Genomic DNA, 26,487 nt, shown 5'->3' on the forward strand with positions numbered 1-26,487 from the left:
TGTAAGACTAATTATAACCATAACTGTTACTATTCTGTGAATGCAGGTTAGACGTGCACGTAAGATGGAAACACCAGTTAGAAGATCACCATTAGATGGTATAGAATCAGATCAGGATATTTTTGTAAGAAAAATGTCAGTGAAGAATATCTCAAGGAAACGTCCTGAAATACCTGACACTGGCCTAGAAGAACCTGAAAGGAATGAAAAGATTTCTGTAGTCCAGTTAGGTTCTGCACAGACTGCCAGCAGAGCAACAGAGAATTCAAATGCAAGTTTAGAAACCAATTACGTTAAAGAAATATTTAAGTCAAAGGAGCTACAGGCTATAGACATTATCGATGGTCAAAGAGCAAAAGTAAGAGCAGATCCAGTGTTATGCTCTGTGATGCAGATGAAGAACACTTGTATGACCAGTCAAAAAACATCAGCAGAGCATTTCATCAAATGTGCAAGTAGCAAAGAATTAGAAATGGCACTTCCCAGTGAGAACAGAGAAACTCCCCAAACTAGTAAGGGTGAAGTTCCAGTCAACCAAGATGTTCCTATTTTATTGCAGAGAGTTCTTTCTCAGTCAGTTTTGTTGCAGAAATCTCAGCTAATTAAATCAGAACCTGCAGAGAACTGTTCCCAAATATCTGATTCTATGAAAGAAAGAATGCAGTCTATTTGTTTTGATAAGCACATTTCTTCAGCATATGGAACATTCCAGAAATCAGAAGGCTATAATATAATTCCTGAAGATAATATACAGCCTAATGCTGGGGATAACATCTGCGATCAGGCAATCAAGAGGCAGGCATTTGCTGAAGCAGAAAACAATGATATTTTGTTGTCAGAACCATTGTATACGCAGACTTTGGACAGGTGCCTTGAAAGTGAATCTTCTTCCGTAAAACCATATACTTCAGTAGAAAGTCGCATTGAGCAGTTAAAGAAAGAACTAACTTTTCTTAGATCAGAGGTGAGGCTTTGATATAGCTGACAAGCACTTTGTACTTTTCATCAATGTGAAAAAGTGTTTATACTCTGGTTAAAATTGTTTAGATGCAAGACAAAGTTGTCTGCAAGTAGACTGTTGGGGCTGAGGTGAGGGAACATAGTGGGCATGGCTTGTGGTATACCCTATTGAAAATTACCTTGATCCTATGAGGATGAGATTATTTTCCATACAAGTAAACTTGAAAAATGTGTATATGCATGGTTTGCCCTTAATTTTTGTTTATTTTTTCAGTTAAACTTTGAGAAAGTAAAAAATTGAAATTCATGATAGCCATGTCCATCTTACCTAAAGCCATGTTCACAGTTGCACATTACTAAATGTGCTGTTAAAACAAACGTACTCAACTTTTCTAGATTTATGAAGGGGGGAAGGTTTCATCAGAAACATGTTGTCATGATGCATAGTCTGCACACACACACGAGAATTACTCAGCCTCATTCAGACAAGCTTTATTCTTCCTAACACAGATCTTACATCTCAAAAATTTAAAACAAAATAAGAGTTTAAACTTATTTTGACATAAGATGTTATGGAATTCTGTTATATATTGCGGGCAGTTTTCAAAAGCCACTTGTGTAAATGGGCTATTATAAAAAAAAAAAAAAATTTTGGAAAATTTCTCACCCGATGTGCAGGTAAAAGCACCTGTGGTGGTCCACAATACATGTACTCTTACCCACATTCAGGAGCGGGGCTTCCAGAGGCAAGGATAGGGCAGGGATTGCTGCAATGCATGTAGGTTAGTACTTTCAAAACTACATGTTAGTCAAGAAAAGTATACACAGAAAACTTATGTACGAGTCTCATTGGGTATGTTTTCCCTTACATTTGAAGGGAAAGTATGCATGTACTTTCACTGAAAATCAGTGCAAAGATGACAGGTGAAAAGTACCCATGGATTTTCCAGCAATGCGTGCAGTTTGAAATTGCCCTCTAATTGAATGAATGTGTCAAGAGCATGGTTCTTAGCATTTTAGAATTTAATGGGATAGAGTAGCGTGGTTGCTGTTAGTCAACTTGTGGAAATAAAGTTCAACAGCACGAAAAATATGTAAGGAAATACTATTTTTATTGAACGTATTTAATACATTTCTTGAATAGCTTTCATAACATGATGAAGAGAGTGTAGCTACCAAAAGCTAGTCAAGAATTGTATTAAATTTAGTTTAACAAAAACCACAGTCTAGAAAACTCTTTTCATTTGATAGTCAGTGCGCTTACCAATTACCTAAACTATATCTATCTAGAGTAGCTGAGATTAATTAAATCACAGTGCTAGTGTTTTTATGTTTGCCAATTAAGATCAAATATTTTATTCTCACTGATCACCAGTGATGAGAATGGTATTCCTAGTCAATGCATTTTTTACTGAGCAGTAAGTTGGTGGTTTTTCATATTAGTTATGGAATTTGCTTTCTTTCAAATGAACAATAAAACAGCATTTTGTTTATTCCATACAAGAGTGCAGACTTGTTTAACGAAAAAAGTCCTAATCTATTTCTTTCAGACTCTTTTGATTTGATTGCAACCATTAGTGTGCTTTTGGGTTAACATTAGCCAATCTGAAAGCTGCTGGTTTTTTGATGCCAGTCACATCTGATTAGTCAGGGAATTTGTTCTTTCACTGCATTTGAAAATGGGACAAAGTTCCAAGAGCAATAGAAACATTTCTTTATATTTGGAAATGTATGTAGGGAACAGGTTTCAAAGAGATTCTTCATGGATAAACAGATGTTCCCTGTACGTACCCGGATCAGTCCAGACACCTGGGTTGTGACTCCGCACCAGCAGGTGGAGACAGAGCAAAACTCGACAGGCTCCCTACATATAGTAAGGTGCCACCCACAGCCCCTCAGTCTTTCTCTGTCTCCAGCAGTTGGGGCAGGTCCACCCACAGTCTCTGTGATCCCTGGGTTCTAGTTAGTCAGGGACTTTTTAAAAAATTTAGGGAAGTGGAGGATTATTGCTAGTTTTACCTTCCTTCCTTCCTTAAAACAAAAAACAAAAAAAAAAATTTATTTTGGATTTGTAGGAGAAAGCTCCCGTCGGAGTAGCCTCCCAGGGGGACAGGCAAGTCCTGAGGGGATTTTTCCCCCCTGGTAGAGGCCGCTGCTGGGGTCGAGGACCCGGCCCTCTCTGGCAGCAGCGTCGGGGGTGACACCGGGGAGCCCGGTTCACTCACCCCCGGTGGAGCGAAGACGCTTCAGCACCCGGACAGCGGCTAAGTATCAAAAAAAAAAAAAAAGTTGCAGTTTTCTTTTGTTTCTGTTCCCGCGCCGTCTCTCTCTCTATTCGTCTCTCGCCGGCGGGTTTCGTCGTTGGGGGGAGGCTGCGAGTTGTAGAAGCGGCAAATTTTTCTTCTTACCTCAGTTTCGAAATGCCGGTCGGGTCGGCCTGCCGCTCGTGCGGGTCCGCGCGCACGCGGGTCTCGCGCGATGGCATGTGCTCCGGCTGCCTTGCCGGGGGTGAAGGTCCTTCGGGGGGTGGTCGGGGAAGCCGTTCTCGTTCGGTCCGATCGCCGCCGCGCGCCGTGGCTGCCGAGACAGGGGGGCCGGACCCGTTCCCGCTTAGCGTGGGAACGGCGGCCATTTTGGACTCTGTTCGAGAAGCCACGAGGAGGGCCGTGGAACATGGCGGCCTGCCTCCTCCGTTGTCTCCCCAGCCTCGGGCATCGGGGGGGGACCCTCGGGGGGGCTTAGTTTCGGGACATTTGAGCTCGGGGGAAGAATCTTCAGGTTCAGAAGATTCTTTTTCAGAGGATTTTACAATTTTATTAAAAAAACTGGCGAAATTTAAAAAATCAAAGCGCAAGTCCGGAAAAACCCCGGGGGGCAGAGGGGAGCGCTCTCACTCCCTGAAAAGGTCGTCGCGGCATAGGGATGCGTCACATCACCCCAAGGAGAAGAGACCGGCCCGTGGGGTCCCCCGGGACTCGGAGTCCGAACCTACCTCTTCGGAGGAGAGGGAGTCAGTCTCGGGGACCACAGGAGGGCCTGAGGGGCCCGATGAGCAGGGTCCAGCCCAGCCGGGCGCAGGAAAGGGACCGCTGATGGGGGATGGGGATGATCCTAAGGTCGTGCGTCTCTTCAAACGTGAAGAGCTATCCCCACTTATTCCGGCAATCCTCGAGGAACTCGGGGTGGAGGCTCCACCTGTGGAGGCCCGGCAAGGTGCTAATATGGACCCGGTACTCCTCGGTCTCGCGGGTCCCACGGTGGCGTTCCCGTTTCATTTCTCTGCTTCTGACATCCTTTTTCGGGAATGGGATACCCCGGAATTGGGTCTCAAAGTTACTAAGGCCATGGATAAGCTGTACCCTCTGCCTGAGGATGTTTTGGAGTTGCTGCGCCTCCCACGTGTGGACGCGGCGGTGTCGGCGGTAACAAAGCGATCAACCATTCCTGTGACAGGCGCCACGGCGCTCAGAGACATCCAGGATCGAAAGCTGGAGGTGCAGCTCAAGAAAGTGTTTGAGGTTTCTGCCCTGGGAGTCAGGGCGGCCATTTGCAGTAATTTCGCGTTGCGGGCTGGACTTCGCTGGGCCCAAAATTTACAAGCGAATGCTGGGCTCTCTGATGGGGAGGCTTCACAGGCGGATCACTTGGAAGCGGTGATAGCCTTCAGTGCTGATGCCATGCATGACTTACTGAGAACCTCCGCCAGGGCTATGGTCTCGGCGGTCTCGGCTCGCCGTCTTCTCTGGCTCCGCAACTGGGCCGCCGATGGTACGTCCAAGGCCCATTTGGGTTCCTTGCCCTTTAAGGGGAAGTTACTCTTTGGGAAGCAGCTGGACGACCTCATGCAGTTCCTGAGCGAGAACAAGGCTTTTAAGCTGCCGGAGGATAGGCCTCGGCCTCGGTCTGGTTTTTCCACGAGGAACCGTTTCCGTCCTAACCGGCGGCAGAGACCGCAACGATCGGCCGCGACGGGGCAATCCTACCGGGCAGGCAGATCCTCCTCATGGTCTCAGTCCTTTCGGGGGAAGAGGTTCAACAGGTCAGGTGGGCCCTCGACGGGATCGGGGTCCAAGGCGGCCCAATGAAACGAGAAGGGTTCATTCCTCGCTGCGGCTTCCAGAAGCCGTACCTCACGTGGGAGCGAGACTCGAGCAGTTTTACGAGGAATGGACCAAGATCACTTCCGACCAGTGGGTCTTAGGAGTAATAAAGCACGGTTACGCGTTAGATTTTGCTCGCCTGCCGTGGAACAAGTTTCTTATTTCTCCCTGCAAGGCTATCGCCAAGCGCGCAGCTGTAAGAACGACGCTTCAACGCCTGGAGGATCTGGGCGCCATCACTCCAGTGCCTCCAAGGCAGCAAGGCATGGGAAGGTACTCCATTTACTTCGTGGTCCCAAAGAAGGACGGCTCGTTCCGGCCAATCCTCGACCTAAAAGGAGTCAACAGATGCCTTCGTGTTCCCAGCTTCAAGATGGAGACGATCCGTTCAGTAGTGGCTGCGGTTCGTCCAGGCGAGTTCCTTGCGTCTCTGGACTTAACGGAGGCTTATTTGCACATCGGGATTCAGCCAGCGTATCACCAGTATCTGCGGTTTTGCATCCTAGGCAGACATTATCAGTTCCGGGCTCTTCCTTTCGGACTTGCCACGGCTCCACGCACCTTTACCAAGGTCATGGTGGTGGTGGCTGCCCAACTCCGGAGGGAAGGGCTCCAGGTTCACCCTTACTTGGACGATTGGCTCATCCGGGCCAAATCCGAGGCGGAGTGCCGAGCGGCGATTGCCAGGGTCCTGTACCTCTTGCGGTGTCTGGGCTGGGTGGTCAACCTGTCCAAGAGTCATCTGGAGCCTACCCAGTGGTTGGAATACCTGGGGGCCTTGTTCGACACGGAGACAGGTCGGTGTCGCTGACTCAGGAGAGAGTGGTCAAGCTCCAGGGGCAGGTGAAACGCCTTTTGTCCATGCGGTGCCCGCGGGTATGCGATTACCTGATGGTGTTGGGTTCCATGGCGTCCACGCTAGCTTTGGTTCCCTGGGCGTTCGCTCATCTGCGACCGTTACAATCAGCGTTACTTTCTCGCTGGAAGCCGGCATCGGAGGAGTTCCATCGGCCACTACCCCTTACCGATTGCGCCAGGGCCAGCCTGCAGTGGTGGCTCTGCACCGATCATCTGACTTGCGGTGTCTCTCTTCTCATGCCCACTTGGACAGTGGTCACGACGGACACCAGCCTCTCGGGTTGGGGGCGGTCTGTGGAGGACGCTCAGTACAAGGTCAGTGGTCAAGCCAGCAGTCGCGGTGGTCCATCAACAGGTTGGAGACCAGGGCGGTGGCGTTGGCGTTGCAAGCGTTTCTCCCATGGATACAGGGCCGGGCGGTCCGGGTCCTGTCGGACAACGCGACCACAGTGGCCTATATCAATCGTCAAGGAGGAACAAGGAGCCAGCTTGTGACGAAAGAGGCCAGTCGATGTGCTGGGCGGAGCAGCATCTCAGCAGCATAGCGGCATCTCACATCGCCGGAGTAGACAATGTCCAGGCGGACTTCCTCAGCCGACATCGGCTGGATCCCGGCGAATGGGAGTTACCGGAGGTGGCGTATCATCTCATCTGTGCCAGGTGAGGACAGCCACACCTGGATCTGATGGCCACCGCTCAAAACTCAAAGTCTCCGCGGTTCTTCAGCCGGCGGAGGGAGCGGGGCGCAGAAGGGGTCGATGCTCTAGTCCTTCCCTGGCCCACGGACGTGTTGCTCTATGTGTTCACGTCGTGGCCTCTGATAGGCAAGGTTCTACGACGAATCGAGTTACACCCGGCGGCGGTGGTCTTAGTGGTGCCGGAATGGCCGAGGCGCCCATGGTTCGCGGACCTCGTTCAGCTGGCTGCGGAGCCGCCGCTTCGGTTTCACGGAGCCGCGACCATTCTTCGTCAAGGACCTGTCTGTTTGGAGGACGCGGATCACTTTTGTCTCGCGGCTTGGCTTTTGAAAGGGCGCGCTTGAGGACGAAGGGGTACTCCGAGGCAGTCATCGCTACTTTGCTGAGAGCTAGGAAGCAGTCTACGTCCTTAACCTATATGCGGGTTTGGACAGTCTTCGAGGACTGGTGTGGTCCTCACGACATAGATCCCATACGACCTTCGGTACCTGCGGTCCTCGCTTTCCTCCAAGAGGGCCTCTCGAAGGGTCTGTCCTGGAGTACCCTAAAAGTCCAGATAGCTGCTCTGGGTTGCCTTCGCGGTAAGGTCCAAGGAGTGTCGTTGGCTGGCCATCCGGATGTGATGCGTTTCCTGCGGGGGGCTAAGCATTTACGCCCGCCGGTGCGGAATCCTTGTCCATCCTGGAACTTAAACTGCGTGTTGTCCGCTCTGTGTGGGGCGCCGTTTGAACCGATCAAGCGGGCGACTCTGAAGGATCTTACGTTGAAGACGGTGTTCCTGGTAGCAATTACGTCCGCCCGTCGGGTCTCGGAATTGCAGGCCCTGTCCTGCAGGGAACCATTTTTGCGTTTCTCGGAGGCTAGTGTCTCTCTGCGAACGGTTCCGTCATTTTTGCCCAAGGTGGTGTCCGCTTTTCATTTGAATCAGGCGGTGGACCTTCCTGGGTTTTCGAGCATTCATCCGATGGACAAAGGGTCGAAAGAGTTGCAGAGGCTGGACGTTCGCAGGATCTTACTTCGCTACCTAGAGGTTACAAATCCTTTCCGGGTCTCCGACCACCTGTTTGTCCTTTGCTCAGGTTCTCGCAGGGGGGCTGCGGCTTCGCGTGCCACGATTGCGCGTTGGCTCAAGGAGGCGATAACTTCCGCGTATCTTCTGCAGGGTAAGGTGGCGCCTACGGGACTTCGAGCTCATTCGACTTGAGCGCAAGCCACGTCTTGGGCTGAGGTGTCTCAGGTGTCCGCGCAGGAGATCTGTAAAGCAGCGACGTGGAAGTCGTTGCATACTTTTACTAAGCATTACAGACTGGATGTCCAGGCGGCTGAGACTCCAGGGTTTGGAGCGAGTGTTCTCTGAGCAGGACTCTCTGTTTCCCACCCTCGATAAGTTGCTCTGGTACATCCCAGGTGTCTGGACAGATCCGGGTACGTACAGGGAAAGGAAAATTAGTTCTCTCCTGATAATTTTCGTTCCTGTAGTACCACGGATCAGTCCAGGCTCCCGCCCGTCTGTCGTGGTGTTACTGATGCATAGAGGGAGAGTCTGCTCGGTGGACTTGAGTCCTCATTTATTTCACTTGCGAAACTGTTTGTTTTTCCAGGGTTTTTGAGACTGGGCCGTTGTTGGTTCTGGTTCTGATGTTTGTTCGATTCCCGCCAGAGGTGCTCGAGTGAATCGAATTTAGTTTGATATTCAGTTAGTTAGTCTAGCATTTTTGTATGGCTTTGACATTATGTACGACTGAGGGGCTGTGGGTGGCACCTTACTATATGTAGGGAGCCCGTCGAGTTTTGCTCTGTCTCCACCTGCTGGTGCGGAGTCACAACAAATGCATGTTGATGGTCTTATTAGTTATTCCCGCGCGATTCAGTAAGTAAAATGTGCAGCCAAGCCGCACATTTTACTTTCAGAAATTTGCGCCTACCCAAAGGTAGGCGTTAATTTCTCTCGGCACTGGGAAAGTGTACAGAAAAGCAGTAAAAACTGCTGTTCTGTACACCCTCCAACTTAATATCATGGCGATATTAAGTCGGCGGTCCCAAAAGTTAAAAATAATTAAAAATTTAAAAAAAAAAAAAAATTTAAATCGGCCCACGGCTCGTGGGTTGAAAACCGTACGCTTTCAGCATCCGATTTCCGAACCCGTGGCTGTCAGCGGGTTTGAGAACCGATGCCGGCAAAATTGAGTGTCGGCTGTCAAACTCGCCGACAGCCGTCGCTCCTATCAAAAAAAGAGGCACTAGGGACGCGCTAGTGTCCCTAGCGCCTCTTTTTACCATGGGCCCTAATTTGAATCATTTTATTTACTGAATCGCGCGCATAGGAGAGTGGCCTGTGCGCGTGCCGGGAGAGTGGGCGCTTGCCCGCTCTCTTGCGATTTTTATTGTATCGGCCTAATAGGGAGTTCATTTTGAACTTGCCATGCATACTTCCTGGCAGTTCATTAGGACTTGCAAACTCTGCAGGCGCTTTTGTACCTGCAGCTCTCACTAAGGAAGTGATTTTTTTTAAAGGGAAACTCCGTGGGAAGTTTCCCTTTGAAAACCAGCTTACAGTACCCATGGACTTATAAACACTGCTGGTTCAATGAAATTTACTTTATCCCAGGACAAGCAGGATGTAGTCCTCCCATATGGGTGACGTCACTGACGGAGCCCTATTGTGGGAAAACTTCTGTCAAAGTTTCTAGAAACTTTTGACTGGCACTGTGAGGCCACTGAGAATGCCCAGCATGCCATGATATTCTCTGCCACAGGGGTCTCTCTTCAGTCTTCGTTTTTCCACGCTGCTGTCACCGATGCCGGTTCTTGAACCGATATCGATGACCCTGTCGATGCCGGCACCAATGCCGATGTTCACAATTGCACCGATGCCAGGGACTAAATCGATGATAACTATGGTGACTTCGAAGCGACCACCGAAGACAACAGCTCCATCTTCGGTCCCGAAGCCTTCACCATCCTTGCCACTCCCTTCTGGGGATCCAGGACACCCAGAGTCAGCACTATATCAGATCTTAATGAAAAAATATCAAGATCTGCTTGATTCTCTTCCCTCTTATCCACAGGAAGAGCATATTGAGGAGTCACTTATTTGAAGATCCATTACCAGGACTTTCCGGAATTCCTCCACTTCCTAAAACTTCAACAACTTCTCCACAAGTCCAAGAATATGATACTTGGAGTGACACACAATAAGATACTTAATCTGAAGATTTTATGTCAGATCCATCTCCACCAGATCCACGGAAGAAATCTCCTCCAGAAGATTTTTCCTTCTCAACTTTTGACCAGGAAATGGGCGACACCATTCCATTCAAATTAGTCACAGAGCAGGATACCAGACAGCAAACCCTGGAGGTACTTCAATTTGTAAACCCTCCAAAGCAAGTGGTAGCTATACCAGTGCGTGATGTTCTCCTAGATTTGCAACATTGTATTTGGGAACATCCCTGCTCAGTGCCAGCTGTCAATAAACGAATGGACAGTACATATTTAGTGCAGTCTGCTCCTGGCTACCAAATGTCGCAGTTCCCTCACCAATCGGTAGTGGTGGAGTCTGTACAGAAAAAATCCAAAAGAATTAGATCACATTCCTCAAATCCCCCAGGTAAAGATGACAGGTTTTTGGATTCCCTGGTCCGGAAGGTCTACCAAGGGGCCATGTTGAATTCGAGAATCTCTTCATACCAACTTTACATGACCCAATATCAAAGAGATTTGTGGAAATAAATGCAAGAGTTTGTTCCATCTCTTCCATCTCAATATCAAGAGGCAGCCCAGGCCATCATCCACAAAGGATTGGAGGCAGGTAAATATGAGGTACACGCAGCCTATGATGGGTTTGAGACCGCTTCCAGGGTGGCTGCATCAGGGATCAGTGCCAGGAGATGGGCATGGCTTAAAACATCGGACCTCAGGCCTGAGGTCTAGGATAAATTAGTAGATCTGCCATGCTTAGGAGATAACCTTTTTGGATCCAAAGTCCAGGATGCAGTTGCTCAACTAAAACAACATATTGAAACCCTGAGACAGCTTTCCTCAATTCCACAGGATCCCCCTACGCACTCTGGGTGTAGGCCTCAACAGAAAGAAACTAGAAGACCTTTTTATAGACAAAGGCGGTACTACCCTCCTACATCTAGGACCAGGCCTTCTAGAACACAACAAAGGCCTCAACCCAGGCAACCCAGGGCAGCTAGGCCTCAACCTGCACCACATACAGGACCTGCTGCTGGCTTTTGAAAACACTCCCAGGGAACAAAGCCACTTCTCCAATCCTCAGCCACAACTCCTGGTAGGAGGTCAAGTATCCTCTTTTTACAACAATTGGGTTCAAATAACAACAGACCAATGGGTACTCACAATTATATCTCGAGGTTATCAACTCAATTTCCTCTCAATTCCAACAGATTCTCCTCCGAGACCTATTTCTCTCAGCGAAAATCACATACTCCAATTACAAGTAGAATTATCCACCCTTCTGAAAGCCAGGGCTGTAGATCCAGTGCCCCGGACTCAGCAGGGCAGAGGATTCTATTCCCGGTATTTCCTCATTCCAAAGAAAACCGGGGACCTACGTCCCATCTTAGACCTCAGAAATCTCAAAAAATTTCTAAAGAAAGAAAAATTCAGGATGGTTTCGCTAGGCACCATGCTTCCACTTCTTCAAACAGGGGATTGGCTCTGTTCTCTGGATCTTCAAGACGCTTACGCTCACATTCCAATATTCCCTCCTCATCGCAAGTATCTACGCTTCATGATAGGTCATCAAATTTCCGATACAGAGTTCTGCCATTCAGACTTGCCTCTGCTCCCAGAGTATTCACCAAATGTCTGGCAGTAATAGCAGCACACTTGCACAAGGAAAGTGTCCATGTCTTTCCCTACTTAGACAACTGGCTCATCAGAAGTCAATCTCAACAAGGAGCACTGACTTCTCTCAGTCGAACAATTACTCTACTTCACTCCATGGGTTTTCTCATCAATTATCAAAATCCCATCTTACTCCATCTCACCTGCTTCAATTCATCGGAACAGAATTGAACACCATCCTCTCAAAGGCTTTTCTACCAGAGGATCGAGCAGAAACACTTTCCATACTGGCAAACTCGATGCACTCTAAGAAACAAGCAACAGTTCATCAATTTCTAACCTTACTAGGCCACATGGCCTCCACAGTGCATGTTCCTCCTATGGCACGGTTAGCCATGAAGGTAACTCAATGGACATTAAGATCACAATGGATCCAAGCCATTCAACCACTGCATTCACCAATTCAAGCAACCTACCAGCTACGTTCCTCTCTCCTTTGGTGGGTGAACAAGGACAATTTGCGTAAGGGCCTACCCTTCCAACAACCAGTCCCACAGATAACTTTAACTACAGATGCATCCACCTTGGGTTGGGGAGCTCATATACACAACTTCCAAACCCAAGGTACTTGGACAAAACTCGAAGCAACATTTCAAATCAATTTTCTGGAACTTCAAGCTATATCTTATGCTCTGCATAAGTTCAAGGACTACCTTTCACACAAGACTGTTCTCATCCAAACAGACAACACAGTTGCCATGTGGTACATCAACAAACAGGGAGGTACGGGCTGGTATTTCCTTTGTCAAGAAGCTGCACAGATTTGGGGCTGGGCCCTGAACCCCTCAATGTTCCTCCGGGCCACTTATCTGGCAGGCATTCACAATGTACTAACGGATCGACTCAGTCGTCAGTTCCAACCACAGCTTTTACTGCTGGTATTTTGCCTCTCTGTATGCAACCCAGCACCTCTCTTGTCCTACTCACATTGCTTTGCTACTATCACTCTCAGGTCTTTCTCCTGGTTTGTGCACATAATCCTCATGAGTTTTTCACACAAAATTGCTTTCAACGGAATATATTCTCGTACTGTTTTGCTACAATTATTCCTTTAGGTGGTTGAAATGCTTGGGAGTTGGAGCCCATGTGCCTTATTCCATTTGAGGCATGTAATTGTATTACAGTTCATATATAACAAAACTATAGTTTCCTAGCGTGTAGCAGATGGACTCAGGACCAATGGGTATAGTGTGCTCCTGATAGCAGTTGGAGACGGAGTCAGATTTCAATCTGACATCAGCACTACATATACCCATGCAGGAAGCTCTGCTCTTCAGTATTTCTCCGTCTCCTTAGCAGTTCGGGACTATACACACGCTTACAAAGCATTAGAAAATCCAAACCAAAGAAGAAAATTCCAAAATACAGAAGAAATAATCTTACCTTTACAGAGGAGCCCCGTTCTCCTGCGGTGATACATAAGGGTCCCTTCCCCAGTCGAGAATTCCTGAGGTGATTTCCAAGATCCCTTAGTTCCTGGGGGCTAAGTCCACGGCTCCCGGCGTGGACTTAGCCCCCAGGAATGGGAGTGGCTCAGAGACGGCGGGTGCAATACCGAGTGTGGCGGTGAAGGTAATCTCCCTCTCCCCCCGCAGCCGGAGACCGCCCAGCACGAGACCGGGAAGCGCCGAGACAAGGTAAGGTAGAAATCTTTTCTTAAAGTCTCCGGTCTCCGAGGCTCGGATAGCCGCACAGATCGTCCTTCCGGCGTCTGTTCAATTGGGTTGAGCAGCTCCGTCCGGGCTAGACCCCGATCCAGCGAAAGGGTCCTCCTACGTGGAGACCCTCCGGGGGGGGGGCGCCATCTTGCCCACTGGTCGCTGGCACCATTTCGCCCCTTTGATCGCTGTATTGTCCGCACAACTGATCCGTGCCCAAGCGGCGAGCCGGGCGCACAAACTACTTGTGCGCACAGCGGTGCTCGCAGCGACGCGCGCATATGTGTGCCGTGCGCACAGTGACACGCACAACGGTGCCGGGCGCATAGTAGCACACTCAACGGTGCCGGGCGAACAAATAGGCCCGTGCGCACAGCGGCTCGCACTTCTACCGACCTGCACGCACATCTTTTGAATCCCGCGCACACAGCGTCTGCGCACCCGAAGCGCACAACTAAGCTCCCGGCGTGTGCACAGATGAGTTTTGAATGACTCCACGTGCACAAATCATGGCACTGCCGGCCAAGAAAGCCAAGCCCTCTGCCCAGCCTGCCACCTGAGCACTGCGCAACACGAAGTGGCTACTGCCCTGTGCCTACAATGCGAGGTGGCTCTGGGGAAACCGGGATAAGGCCCTCCTCTGCTAGTAGAGGAACCCAGCTCCACCAACGATAGTATCCCCAGACCTCTCTATCCCTGGCTTGGCTCCTCCTCAGTCGGGCCCCTTGGGGAACACCACTGGGTTCAATATAGACCCAGGAATCTTTTCCTGGGTGGAATTCTACAGCCACAGGCTCCACCAGAGCACCAAACTCCAGGCCCCTTTCGGCCTTCCCGAGACGCGCCTCCTCTGGACAAAAGCCTCCCCTTAGGGGACACAGACTCCTCGGAGGAAGAGTCAGATTCCCTGGAGGAAGGGGAAATCCCTCCTGGAATGGAACCATACCGAACCACGATGCGTTTCTTCTCCAAAGACAAGCTCTCAGACCTCGTGTCTCTGAGCCTGAAGACGCTGGCCATCCCAGGCACAAGCACCTCAGCGGAGCCAAAGACGAACCCGGTTTTGGTCGGGATCCATCAGGCCTCATGCCATTTCCCAATGCTGCAGGCCGTACAACAACTGATTGACCTGGAATGAAATGCTCCGGAGGCCAGCATTCAAAGGAGGGCGGACCCTAGAAGCCCTATACCCCCTGGAACCTTCAGCCAAAGAACTCCTGGGGTTCCCCAAAGTGGACGCCATGGTCTGCGGTGTCACAAAGCGCACTACCATTCCAGTCGAAGGAGGATCGGCACTCAAGGATGCCCAAGACAGATGTCTGGAATCCATCCTTAAACAGTCATTCGATGTTTCAGCTATGTGACTACAGATTGCTGCCTGCTGTGCCGTGGTGACACGTGCCTGTTTGTCACTTGCCAGGAATACCACCATGCCCGTCGAAACACTAGAACCAGCAATATCCTTCCTCACGGATGCGACCTCCAACCTGGTGCGCACCTCAGCCAGGGGAATCTCATCCATTGTGGCAACCAGAAGGCAACTCTGGCCCCGAAGCTGGTCAGTCGACGCGACTTCCAAGATGAAACACGAGAATGCCCTTTAAAGGAGCCCTCCTGTTCGGAAGCAAACTGGAGAAGTTAGCAGACAAAAGGGGCGAATCCCCAGTACCTCGGTTACCGGAGGACAAGAACAAAAGAAGCCAACTCCCCTCTCCCCGAACATCTAAGGGCAGAGGATCACAGTGTTTTAAACCATACAAAAATATATAACAAGCACCTCCCCCCACAGGCAGGAGCCAGTACTTTCGGAACAAACACAACAAGAGGGGAGCTGGCTCAGGCCCAAGCCCCAGCTGCACCCCACAATGAGAATCAACAGACCCATCCACAGGAAGAAGCCATAGGGGGCAAGCTTGCCCTATTCTACCAAAGATGGGTCGAGGTAACGTCGGACAACTGGGTCCTAACCATCATTCGAGAGGGATGCTATCTGGACTCCCACAGCATTCCCCCAGCAAATTTGTGAAATCACCGTGCCACTCCCTCTCCAAGAGGACAGCGGTGGGAACCACACTGACAAAATTACTCGCCCTAAAGGCAATAACACCGGTGCCCATGCACCAACAGAATACTGGACACTATTCCATCTATTTTATTGTTCCCAAGAAAGAGGGCATGTCCGGCCCATCCTGGACCTCAAGTCCGTCAATTGCTACCTGAGGGTACCACGCTTCCACATGGAAACCCTATGCTCGGTCATAAGGACTGTACATGCGACCGCTACAACGTTCCCTACTGTCACAATGGAACCCGATGTCCCAGGACTACGCCGTTCGCCTCCAGCTACCGGCGGGGGGAGCGGACCCAGCTGCAATGGTGGCTACAAGAAGACCATTTGAGTAAGGCTATCCCCACTGACCTGGGTCTTGCTCACCACAGATGCGAGCCTACGAGGATGGGGGGAGGAACTGACGGCCCAGGAGCAATGGGACAAGGAAGAGTCAAGATGGAACATCAACCGACTAGAAGCACGAGCAGTCTAACTAGCCTGCTTACGATTCAGTCACAGACTCAGGAGCGAATCTGTCAGTCATGTCAGACAATGCCACAACAGTTGCCTACATCAACCGCCAGGGAGGAACCAGAAGCCAACAGGTGTCCCTGGAAATAGACCCCCCAATGGCGTGGACGGAAGCAAACCTACAAGGAATCTCAGCTACCCACATCGTGGGAAAAGGCAACGTCACTGCGGATTACCTTAATAGAGAGAGTCTAGACCCAAGGGAATGGATGCTGTCGACCACAGCCTTCCAGGTGATAGTAAACCGCTGGGGAACACCAGCCATGGATCTTCTGGCAACCCGGTCCAACGCCCAAGTTCCCAAGTTCTTCATCCGCAGGCGAGAACCACAGTCCCAGAGGATCGACACCCTTGTCCAGACCTGGTCACAAGAAGACCGGCTGTACGCCGTTCCTCCATGGCCACTGCTGGGCGGGATCATCCGCAAGATAGGACACCACAGGGGGCTAGTACTTCTAGTGGCCCCGGACTGGCCTAGAAGGCCGTGGTATGCAGACATGTGAAGACTTCTGGCGGGTAACCCCCTGTGTCTACCTCCACACAGGGACCTGCTCCAGCAAGGACCGATCCTCCACGAAGACCCAACTCAAGTCTCTCTTACGGTCTGGCTATTGAGAGGACTCGCCTGAAGAGCGGATACTTGAGGGAAGTGATTGACACCTTGCTTCGAGCACGCAAGTTTTCCGCATCTTTAACTTACATTCGAACATGGAGAATATTCGAAGCCTGGTGTGAAGACCGCGACATCCTTCCATGGACAGTCAAAATTCCCATGATCCTGGAATTTCTGCAGGACGGCTTGAGGAAAGGGTTGTCTCTCAACTCCATCAAGGTTCAACTGGCCGTGCTGGCCTGCTTCAGAGCCAAAATGGACGGCATCAGTCTATCTTCTCATCCAGACGCCTCTCGCTTCCTGAGAGGGGTCAAGCAAATCCAACCACTACTAAAGTGGCTGGTACCCCTATGGAATCTCAATCCAGTACTCTACTTCCTAGCGGGAGCTTCTTTCAGACCTACACGCGGTCTGTCCCTACGGCTCCTGACGTTGAAGACTGCATTGCTAGGGGCAATATGTTCAGCCCGTCGCATCTCCGAACTTCAAGCACTATTCTGTCGGGAACCATTCCTCAGATTCACACCGGGACCCATACAGCTACGCACTGTCCCCTCCTTCCTTCCAAAGGTGGTTTCTCACTTCCATCTAAACCAAACCATCTCGCTGCCATCTCCAGACGAGCAAAAGGACTCGGAAGAATCACACCTTCTACGTCATCTTAACGTCGGCAGACTCCTAGTCCAATACCTGGAAAGATCGGAATCCATACGAAAGTCGGACCACCTGTTCGTCCTTCACAGCGGGAAAAAACAAGGGTAGCTGGATCAAAGATATAATCAAGGCGGCCTACATAGAGGCAGACAAGCCTTCACCTCTACAAGTCAAGGCCCATTCCACAAGGGCCCAGGCAGTGTCCTGGACAGAAACCAAGATGCTGTCACCCGCCGAGATCTGGCGGGTGGCGACGTGGTCCTCCATTCACACCTTCTCGAGGTTCTACCGCCTGGATGTTCAGTCCAGGGAGGACACAGCATTCGCAAGGGCAGTACTAAGTGGGCCACGGGCAGCCTTCCTCCCAGTTCGGGAGTAGCTTTTGTACATCCCATTGGTCCTGAGTCCATCTGCTACACGCTAGGAAATGGAGAAATTACTTACCTGATAATTTCGTTTTCCTTAGTGTAGACAGATGGACTCAGTATCCCGCCCACGGCTGCCCCAAAATCCAGAAACCTCTGGTGACAATCCCCGAGAGCAAGACAAGCACGGGTAAGCCAGACTTTACCCCTAGTTAAAACACCCATAATTGCAGGGTGTCAGAGTTTCTCGGTTGAGTTCTCTGGCGGTCTCCAGCTAGAAATCACGTCAACCAGTTCAAGTCAATCAAGTTATTCAAACACACATATATCCACAATTGCTTTTCGAGGAGAATACTGAAGAGCAGAGCTTCCTGCATGGGTATATGTAGTGCTGACATCAGATTGAAATCTGACTCCGTCTCCAACTGCTATCAGGAGCACACTATACCCATTGGTTCTGAGTCCATCTATCTACACTAAGGAAAACAAAATTATCAGGTAAGTAATTTCTCCAGTTGTAAATGTCATGTTCAAGTATGGACAATACAAAAGACACCTAAAAATGTCATGATGTAAGTAGCAAATGTTTGTTTAATAAATACATATTTTTAGAGTGATTGACTCTAATAATCTGTATTGACCGACAGTGCAGAATAGAGCATGTATGAATTTATTTATCTAAAAAATGTATATCCCAACTATCTACATTTCTAGGCGAGTAACAAAATCACATTCATAAATAGACAGAAAACACTAACCATAGACTAAAATCTCCAGAAAACACAAACATCAGAAACATCTTGCCAGGAAAGATTCTAATCAGATCCACCAAGTTTCCAGACAATCACTGATGACCTGGAGACATCATCAGCATATAAAGGTGCCATCTCAGCTAAGCTTAATCTTAGCCTTATTTTACTATTTTATTATATATATATATTTATTTATTTATTTATTTTAACATTTTTCTATACCGTCGTTCAGTGGGTACCATCACAACGGTTTACATAAAGGCACATAAAAAAATGATGCTATAGTATATTAGGTTACACAGGTACCCTTCATGATCGGTAACATAGTTTGTAAATAATAAAATTGGTAAGTGTAATAAATCGTGTCCATTTCTCCTCTTAACAGTTTAGGATATGAGATTAGCTTTATCATTGTACTTTTATCCTTAATTGATGAACTCAAAATGAAACTCAAACTAAAATATCAAATAAAATTATACACATATTGATTATTTGTTTGTTGTTCCATTGTTTGTACCTGCTTTCCCCAGGGTATTATTCACCTTTCTCTTTTTGATAAGCTTGTTTGAAGAGCCAGGTTTTTACATTTTTTCTAAAAGTTTTGTTGTTACTTTGTAATCTTAAATCCAGGGGCATGGTGTTCCAAAATATGGGTCCTGCCAATGACAGTGCTCTATCTCTTACTTGCGTTAGTTTTGCTGTTTTGATTGATGGAATCGAAAGAAGTGCTTTGTTGGCAGATCTCAGGTTTCTGTTTGGGACGTGTAATCGAAGTGCTGTGTTCAGCCAATCTGCTTTTTCATTATGTATTAATTTATGTATGGTGCATAGTGTTTTGTACTGAATTCTTTGTTCAATGAGTAGCCAGTGTAGCTCTGCCAGGGTTTCTGTGATGTGATCTTTTTTGTTTTTGCCGGTCAAGATTCTAGCAGCTGTGTTTTGTAATATTTGTAGTGGTCTTAGCAACGTATATGGTAGACCTAGTAGGCGGGTGTTACAGTAATCAGTGCTTGCAAAAATCAGCGCTTGCAGTACTGATTGAAAGTTGGCGGTTGTTAGCAGTGGTTTAAATCTTCTAAGCACCATGAGTTTGGCGTATCCTTCCTTTACTTTTAGAGATATGTGTTGTTTTAAGCTTAATTCCGTGTCAATTATTACTCCTAGGTTCTGTACTTTGTCTGCTATTTCTATTTTTTGATTGTTTTTTAGTATGATTGGATTTTGAATGATCTCAGTATTTTTTCGTTCTAAATGTATGAATTCAGTTTTCTCAATATTAATTACTAGATCCATTTGATTTAGTAGTTGTTTGATGATATCTAAATACATGTTCGCTGTTTGTAATGTTTTTTCAATTGTTTCGTCAATGGGTAGTATTAATTGGATATTGTCTGTCTATATATAATGTGTTATGCCCAGACCAGCTAGCAGGTGACATAATGGTAGGAGATATATGTTGAAGAGTGTTGCTGATAAGGCTGACCCCTGTGGTATTCCTGTTTGTAGGTTTATCTTTTCTGATATTACGTCTTTGATTTGTACTTGAAAATATCTGTTGCTTAGATATGATCTAAACCATTTGATAGTTTTGTTACTTAATCCTATTTCATCTAGTCTATTTAAGTGTCATGATTTATACTATTTTATTATTATATTATATAACTATTATATAATACTATTTTATTATATACTTATTTTATTATATCGAAAGGCCTAGGGGAAAAATGATTTCAACCAATTCCTGACATTTCAGATACACGTCTCACCTCTGTTTGTCTAAAAGAGAATGCCATTAAACTTTTAGGACTGGGTGAGCTAGTAAACTACACCTAGATGAACCCAAGATTCTGGAGGAATTTAGATATATATATATTTGCATTAAAACACATAGGAGTACCAATGTTCATGGTTTTTATGTGCCAAGGTTGTAAGTTTAAACCCTATCTGCCATCACACTGGAAACCAGTGCTAAGAACATAGGAAACTAGGAAATAGCGAGAGCACAGGACTTTCAAGGGCTTTATAAAAGAAAAGTGATTTATAAGCGGTTACAGCCCAAGATAATAGTAATATAACTGTATTGTGCTTCCTGGAAGGCATGGGGGTAGCCTGTGTAAAATGAGAGTTTCAACTCTAAAAGATACATAGGGGGTGTGGGTGTCAAATTCTATATGGAAATTTGTCTGCACATCTACCTAAAATGGACAAATCGCTATTGGGCAGTTTGGAAGGGCCATTTTGGTCTTTATCTGCTGTCATTTACTATATTACAATGTTTATGGGAAGCTTTGTTTTCAGTTATTATTTTATTTTCCCTGGGAATTTATCTGTGTTTATTATAACCAACCAAATTGCAGAAAATCAGTGGAAAAAAAATGACACTTTTTTCCCCATATAACTTTCTCCTGTTTTTGTTGGTTATAATAAACATTAATAAATTTCCTGGGAAAATAAAATAAAAGCTGTACAGAGGGACCTTCACTTTCATATTAAAAGTGTGCATAGAAAAATTTAATTTTCCATTTTTCAAAATTATTTCTGTACAGAATATAAATTTTTAACTCTTGCATATGGTATTTTTGTAAACAAGTATAAAATTCCTGTGTTTCCTTAATATTGCTCATCTTTTACTTGCTTTATAAAACTCATAATGACTGGTTTTGCTCATTCACATTTTTTGCTGGTAGAATGAACACCTTTCAAAAGAATTGAATGGAAAAGAGAGAGAGGTGGAACAAAACAGAACACGCTTAGCCGAGTTCAAATCTAAATGTAAGTTATAATTTAATTCCATTTCTTATGTTAAACACAGGTATGCACTCTTCGATTTGGCATATTTTAAATGTAGTTTTAAATATTCATTTGCAATTTTAATTTTACTGTCTAATTTAGTAAATAGCACATGTATCTTCCATTTATGGCCGGACTTGGGAAAACTGAAATACAACTAAAGTATGCCACTTTTATCATGTTTTCACCTGAATAAAATAGTTTTGTTAAAGTATTCTAGACTTTTCTGTAGTTTCATGAATTTACTATAAAACAAAATTTGCATTTTAACTTTGCATAGCATTTCTTGAAATGTTATAAAGAAACATATACTCTTTCTCTTTGAGAGAGAAACAGAGAGAAGTCTTTTAAATTTAAATCATTTCCCTTTTAACCCAGTGGAACATGTGCCTACAAAAGGGAATAGTTATTACATATTGTCTCACAGTTCCTCCTCTTACTGATGTAAACAAAAGAACTTGATGAGTGTTCCAATGATTTTCTGTGACCTCAGAATAATTATAACGGGATCCATTTTCATCCACTGTGTGGCTCAGCTAGTTAACTGGATAAACATATCTGGATAACTAGCAGGGTATATTTTGTGGCGCAGTTGCGCGTTGAATACACCTGGCTAACTTTAGGACAGCTCAATAGCCCAACCAGAGTAGGCAGCATAGGTTAAGCGGCTAAATGTGCTCCGCCCAGAAATGCCTCCCGCCCACCCTGGAACGCCTCTGACTTAAGCAACTAAATTATGGCCGCATTTGGCAATGAATATTGCCGCTTTGCCATTTAGATGGATAATTTTTTAGTTATGGCTTCTGAATATTGGCCTCAGCTCTTTTAAAATTATGTTTTCTCTTTTTCATTCCAGCCTCTATTACTATTGGTTTTTTTCTATTACAATAATTTATTTTTGTTCCAACCAAATGGTCAAAACGTATTCCATTGGCTACAGAAATGGTGATTATAGATAATCAGTTTTGTTCCATTTTGTAATTTGAGGCAGATCATATCTGCATTCAGTGTGCCATTTTTCCCACATATCATTTTGAGAAATCAAGGCCTCAGGAGGTGTCATGGACTGGCCAGCTAGGTCTGGGAATTCCCCATGCAGGAGTGGTATAGAGCTTCAAGGCTGGACAAGGTAAATTCTTCCACCTAGCCAGCTCTCTCAACCTTGGCTTGAGGTTGCAGGTTCTGGGGGCAAGCAGGTCTTCTTGGAACGGTGGAAATCAGACTGGGAGGGACTGAAGGTGAGGTGAGGACTGAAGACAGGACTGGAACTGGAGACCAGGATTGGAGCTGGAGGCAGGCAGGAGCTAGGAATGAGGACTGGAACAGTAGGCAGTGCAGGGACTAGAGATAAAGGCTGGAACTGGAGGCAAGGGCTGGAGAGGGAAACACAGGTTCCTGTTCTATCCCAGATCAGTCCAGACCAGTGGAATTTTGCATCCCTACCAGCAGATAGAGGCAGAGAATAAAACCTTTTCAGGCACAGCTACATAACCAAGAGTGCCACCTGCAGTCCCCTCAGTATTTTTGTCCATCAGATGGTAGAGGAGCAAACCTAGTCTTGGGGGGGGGGGGGGGGGGGGGGGAAGATAAATAGGGATAGAGAAAAAAAAGAGAATTTGAAGAGGTGTTTCCCGAGGTTTTGCATTCCTTTGAGGATTATCCCTCAGGTCGAGCCAGGTGAGTGGGGGGTTGGTGTTTCCTGATCTGTCTTGGCCCGCAACATCTGGAGGGACTGCAAACCAAGGGTCCTGTTTCTCTCAGCCCCTGTGAGGTCTTCTCACTCGGAGCCGATGACCTGATACAGGAAAGTATTTTTTTTCTCCTGTCCTCCTCAGCGTATCCTGTCTTTAAAAAAAAAAAAAAAAGACAAAAGGAAGGAGAGTTGATAGGTGCTGATCGGGTCTTGCACTGGAGTAAGCACAGGGGTGAGAGGAAGCGCCAGCGTCTTGGTAGCAGCACCGGGGGTCCGGGGCAGCTCTAAGGGGGTGACTTGCATCAGCGACTGCCTGATTTTTTTATCGCGGTATGGAATGCAGGAATTATCGCGCCAGCTGCAGAGCGCGGGAGTGCCTGTCAGGCCTGCAGGTTGAGGCGCACGCATCTCAATGCAACTGCGCTCTGCATGAGTTGTGCCTCCGAGGTGGGGGGGTGGATACGACATCTGCAGAGGCAGCAAGCGGCAGACGAGTCATCCAGTGGGCAGGGCCCATTAAAGAGGATCCTGGTGTGGCTGGTGGTGCTGTAGCCATTTTGAAACACGTGGCAGTAAGCAGATACACTTAAGGGAGCCCAGGGACTCTCCTCCACCACTTTCTCCAATGGTCCCAGCCGCAGAAGAGGGCCAGGAAATTGGGGGTGGGGGGAGAGCCTGCTGAGGAGACTGTGGATGACAGTTCAGTGAATCTGAAGACTTCTCAGCAGATTTTGTTCTGCTGCTACACAAGGCCTGTCTGGCCAAGAGGGCAACAGGGGGGGAAATGATCCCTGACCCAGCAATTGCAACAGTCCTCTAAAAGGCCTAGGGTGACCTCAAAGGGAAGGTTGGGGGGGGTCTTCTCTGTTGCCCAGGTCTTGGTCGCCCTTCTGGAGACAAGGAGGAGGCCTCCATGGATTCGGAAAGTTCTGACAAAGCCCATGAGGATCTTAGAGGGTGATGATGCTGGGGATGACCCCGTGGCAGTAGATCTGGATGCAAACAAGAATGCCACAGACCTGGAGGCGGTACCGGTCACAGAAGGGGATGACCCTAGGGTTTTCTGTTTTATTCTGGAAGGAGGTGTTCTCTTATTCCCCATGTTTTGGCAAAGCTTGGAATTAAGATCACTCAGGAAGAATCTGATAATGAAGGGGTGGACCCAGTCTTGGATGGACTACGTGGTCCTCCAAAGGTCCTTCCGTTGCATAAGAGAGAGAAAATGCTGGTGAACCAGGAGTGGGATACTCCTGAGGTGGGTCTCAAGGTTGGCAGGCAATGGTGAAGTTATATCCCTTGCCAGAGGAGACACTGGAGCTTTTCATGCTGCCTAAGGTGGATGCCTCAGTTTCAGCGATGACCAAGAAGATGACCATCCCCATGGTGGGGTTGGCTGCACTAAAGGATTCCCACAGCCAGAAACTGGAGATTCAGCTGAAGAGGATGTTTGAGGTCTCGTCCTTGAGTCTGTGAGCAGAGATCTGTGGCAGCCTGATTCAAAGGGCCTGTCTGTGCTGGGTGCAGAAGGCACAGGAGGAGGTGTCTCTCACAACTGTGCAATCTTGCTTTTAAAGATAAACTAGTTTGGGGAGGACCTGGAACAATTGATGAAGTATTTAGGGGAGTGTAAAGGGAGTAGGTTGCTGGAGGATAAGAGTGGTAAGAATTTCCTAGCTCTCTCCTGCTGGGATATGAGGAGATTTTGCTTCAATAAGAATTTTTCAGCTTTGTTGCAGAAGCAAGATGCAGGAAGGCAACAGTTCTTTCAAGGTAACTGAAGAACCCCCAGGATACCTCTGGTCAGGGGGCCGGTGGAGGAAAAGCATCACAATGAAGTCAGTTTGGTCCACTCTTCTGTAGAGAAGATAAGGCCATTGCAGAAAGACTAAATTAATTCTTTGCTTCCATGTTTACTAATGAGGATGTTGGGAAGATACCAGTTCCAGAGATGGTTTTCAAGGGTGATGAGTCAGACAAACTGAACCAAATCACTGTGAACCTGGAGGATGTAGTAGGCCAGATTGACAAACTAAAGAGTGGCAAATCACCTGGACCAGATGGTATGCATCCTAGGGTACTGAAGGAACTAAAAAATGAAATTTCTGATCTATTAGTTAAAATTTGTAACCTATCATTAAAATCATCCGTTGTACCTAAAGAATGGAGGGTTGCCAATGTAACCCCAATATTTAAAAAGGGCTCTAGGGGAGATCTGGGTAATTATAGACCAGTGAGCCTGACTTCAGTGCCGGGAAATATAATGGAAACTATTCTAAAGATCAAAATTGTAGAGCATATAGAAATACATGGTTTAATGGAACACAGTCAACATGGATTTACCCAAGGGAAGTTTTGCCTAACAAATCTGCTTTATTTTTTTGAAGGGGTTAATAAACATGTGGATAAAGGTGAACCAGTAGATGTAGTGTATTTGGATTTTCAAAAGGCACTTGACAAAGTCCCTCATGAGAGACTTCTAAGAATATTAAAAAGTCATGGGATAGGAGGCGATGTCCTTTCATGGATTACAAACTGGTTAAAAGACAGTAAACAGAGAGTAGGATTAAATGGTCAATTTTCTCAGTGGAAAAGGGTAAACAGTGGAGTGCCTCGGGGATCTGTTCTTGGACCGGTGCTTTTCAATATATATATAATATATATATATGATCTGGAAAGGAATACGACGAGTGAGGTTATCAAATTTGCGGACGATACAAAATTATTCAGAGTAGTTAAATCACAAGCGGATTGTGATACAGGAGAATCTTCCAAACTGGAAGATTGGGCATCCAAATGGCAGATGAACTTTAATGTGGACAAGTGCAAAGTGTTGCACATAGAGAAAAATAACCCATTGCAGTAGTTACACGATGTTAGGTTGCATATTAGGAGCTACCACCCAGGAAAAAGATCTAGGCATCATAGTAGATAATACTTTAAAATCGTCGGCTCAGTGTGCTGCAGCAGTCAAAAAAGCAAACAGAATGTTAGGAATTATTAGGAAGGGAGTGGTTAATAAAATAGAAAATGTCATAATGCTTCTATCGCTCCATGGTGAAGACCGCATCTTGAATACTGTGTACAATTCTGGTCGCTGCATCTCAAAAAAGATATAGTTGCGATGGAGAAGGTACAGAGAAGGACAGCCAAAATGATAAAGGGGATGGAACATCTCCCCTTTGAGGAAAAGCTGAAGAGGTTAGGGCTGTTCAGCTTTGAGAAGAGACACCTGAGGAGGTCTTTAAGATCATGAGAGGTCTTGAACGAGCAGATGTTAATCGGTTATTTACTCTTTCGGATAATAGAAGGACTAGGGGGCATTCCATGAAGTTAGCAAGTAGCACATTTAAGACTAATTGGAGAAAATTATTTTTCACTCAGCGCACAATTAAGCTCTGTAATTTGTTGCCAGAGGATGTGGTTAGTGCAGTTAATGTAGCTGGGTTCAAAAAAGGTTTGGATAAGTTTTTGGATGAGAAGTCCATTAACTGCTATTAATCAAGTTTGTTAATGGAAAACCACTGATATTAATTGTATCAGTAGCATGGGATCTTCTTGGTGTTTGTGTAATTGCCAGGTTCTTGTGGCCTGGTTTGGCCTCTGTTAGAAACAGGATGCTAGGCTTGATGGACCCTTGGTCTGACCCAGCATGGCAAGTTCTTATGTTCTTATGTTCTTATGAGGCTGTTGGAGGGAGACTGGCCCTCTTTTACAAAGATGGACCAAAATGACTTTGGATTGATGGACCCTGGAGGTGATAAGAGATGACTAATGCTTTAGAATTTTCTCATCCGGTCAGGGACGCCTACCTGCTGTTCCATTGCGCATCCCATGCCAAATGAGAGGTAATCCAGGATATCTTGCAAAGGCTGTAGCACCTAGATGCATTT

The 26,487-nt window shown here is 46.9% G+C and overlaps 1 protein-coding gene across 3 annotated transcripts in view; it reads left to right on the top strand.

The window, feature by feature from the left end:
- CEP290 (centrosomal protein 290) overlaps positions 1–26,487 on the top strand; it is a 557,889-nt gene that overhangs the window by 165,160 nt on the left and 366,242 nt on the right. For all 3 annotated transcript variants that reach the window (XR_003856690.1, XM_029601651.1, XM_029601650.1), the window contains exon 18: positions 20,802–20,886. Coding sequence is in view for 2 of the 3 variants with exons in the window: in XM_029601651.1 (XP_029457511.1) it covers positions 20,802–20,886 (85 nt within the window). In the remaining variant the exon portion in view is untranslated. The remainder of the gene's footprint in view (positions 1–20,801; positions 20,887–26,487) is intronic.

This window comes from Rhinatrema bivittatum, chromosome 4 (assembly GCF_901001135.1).
Source record: "Rhinatrema bivittatum chromosome 4, aRhiBiv1.1, whole genome shotgun sequence".
Taxonomy (NCBI): Eukaryota; Metazoa; Chordata; class Amphibia; order Gymnophiona; family Rhinatrematidae; genus Rhinatrema; species Rhinatrema bivittatum.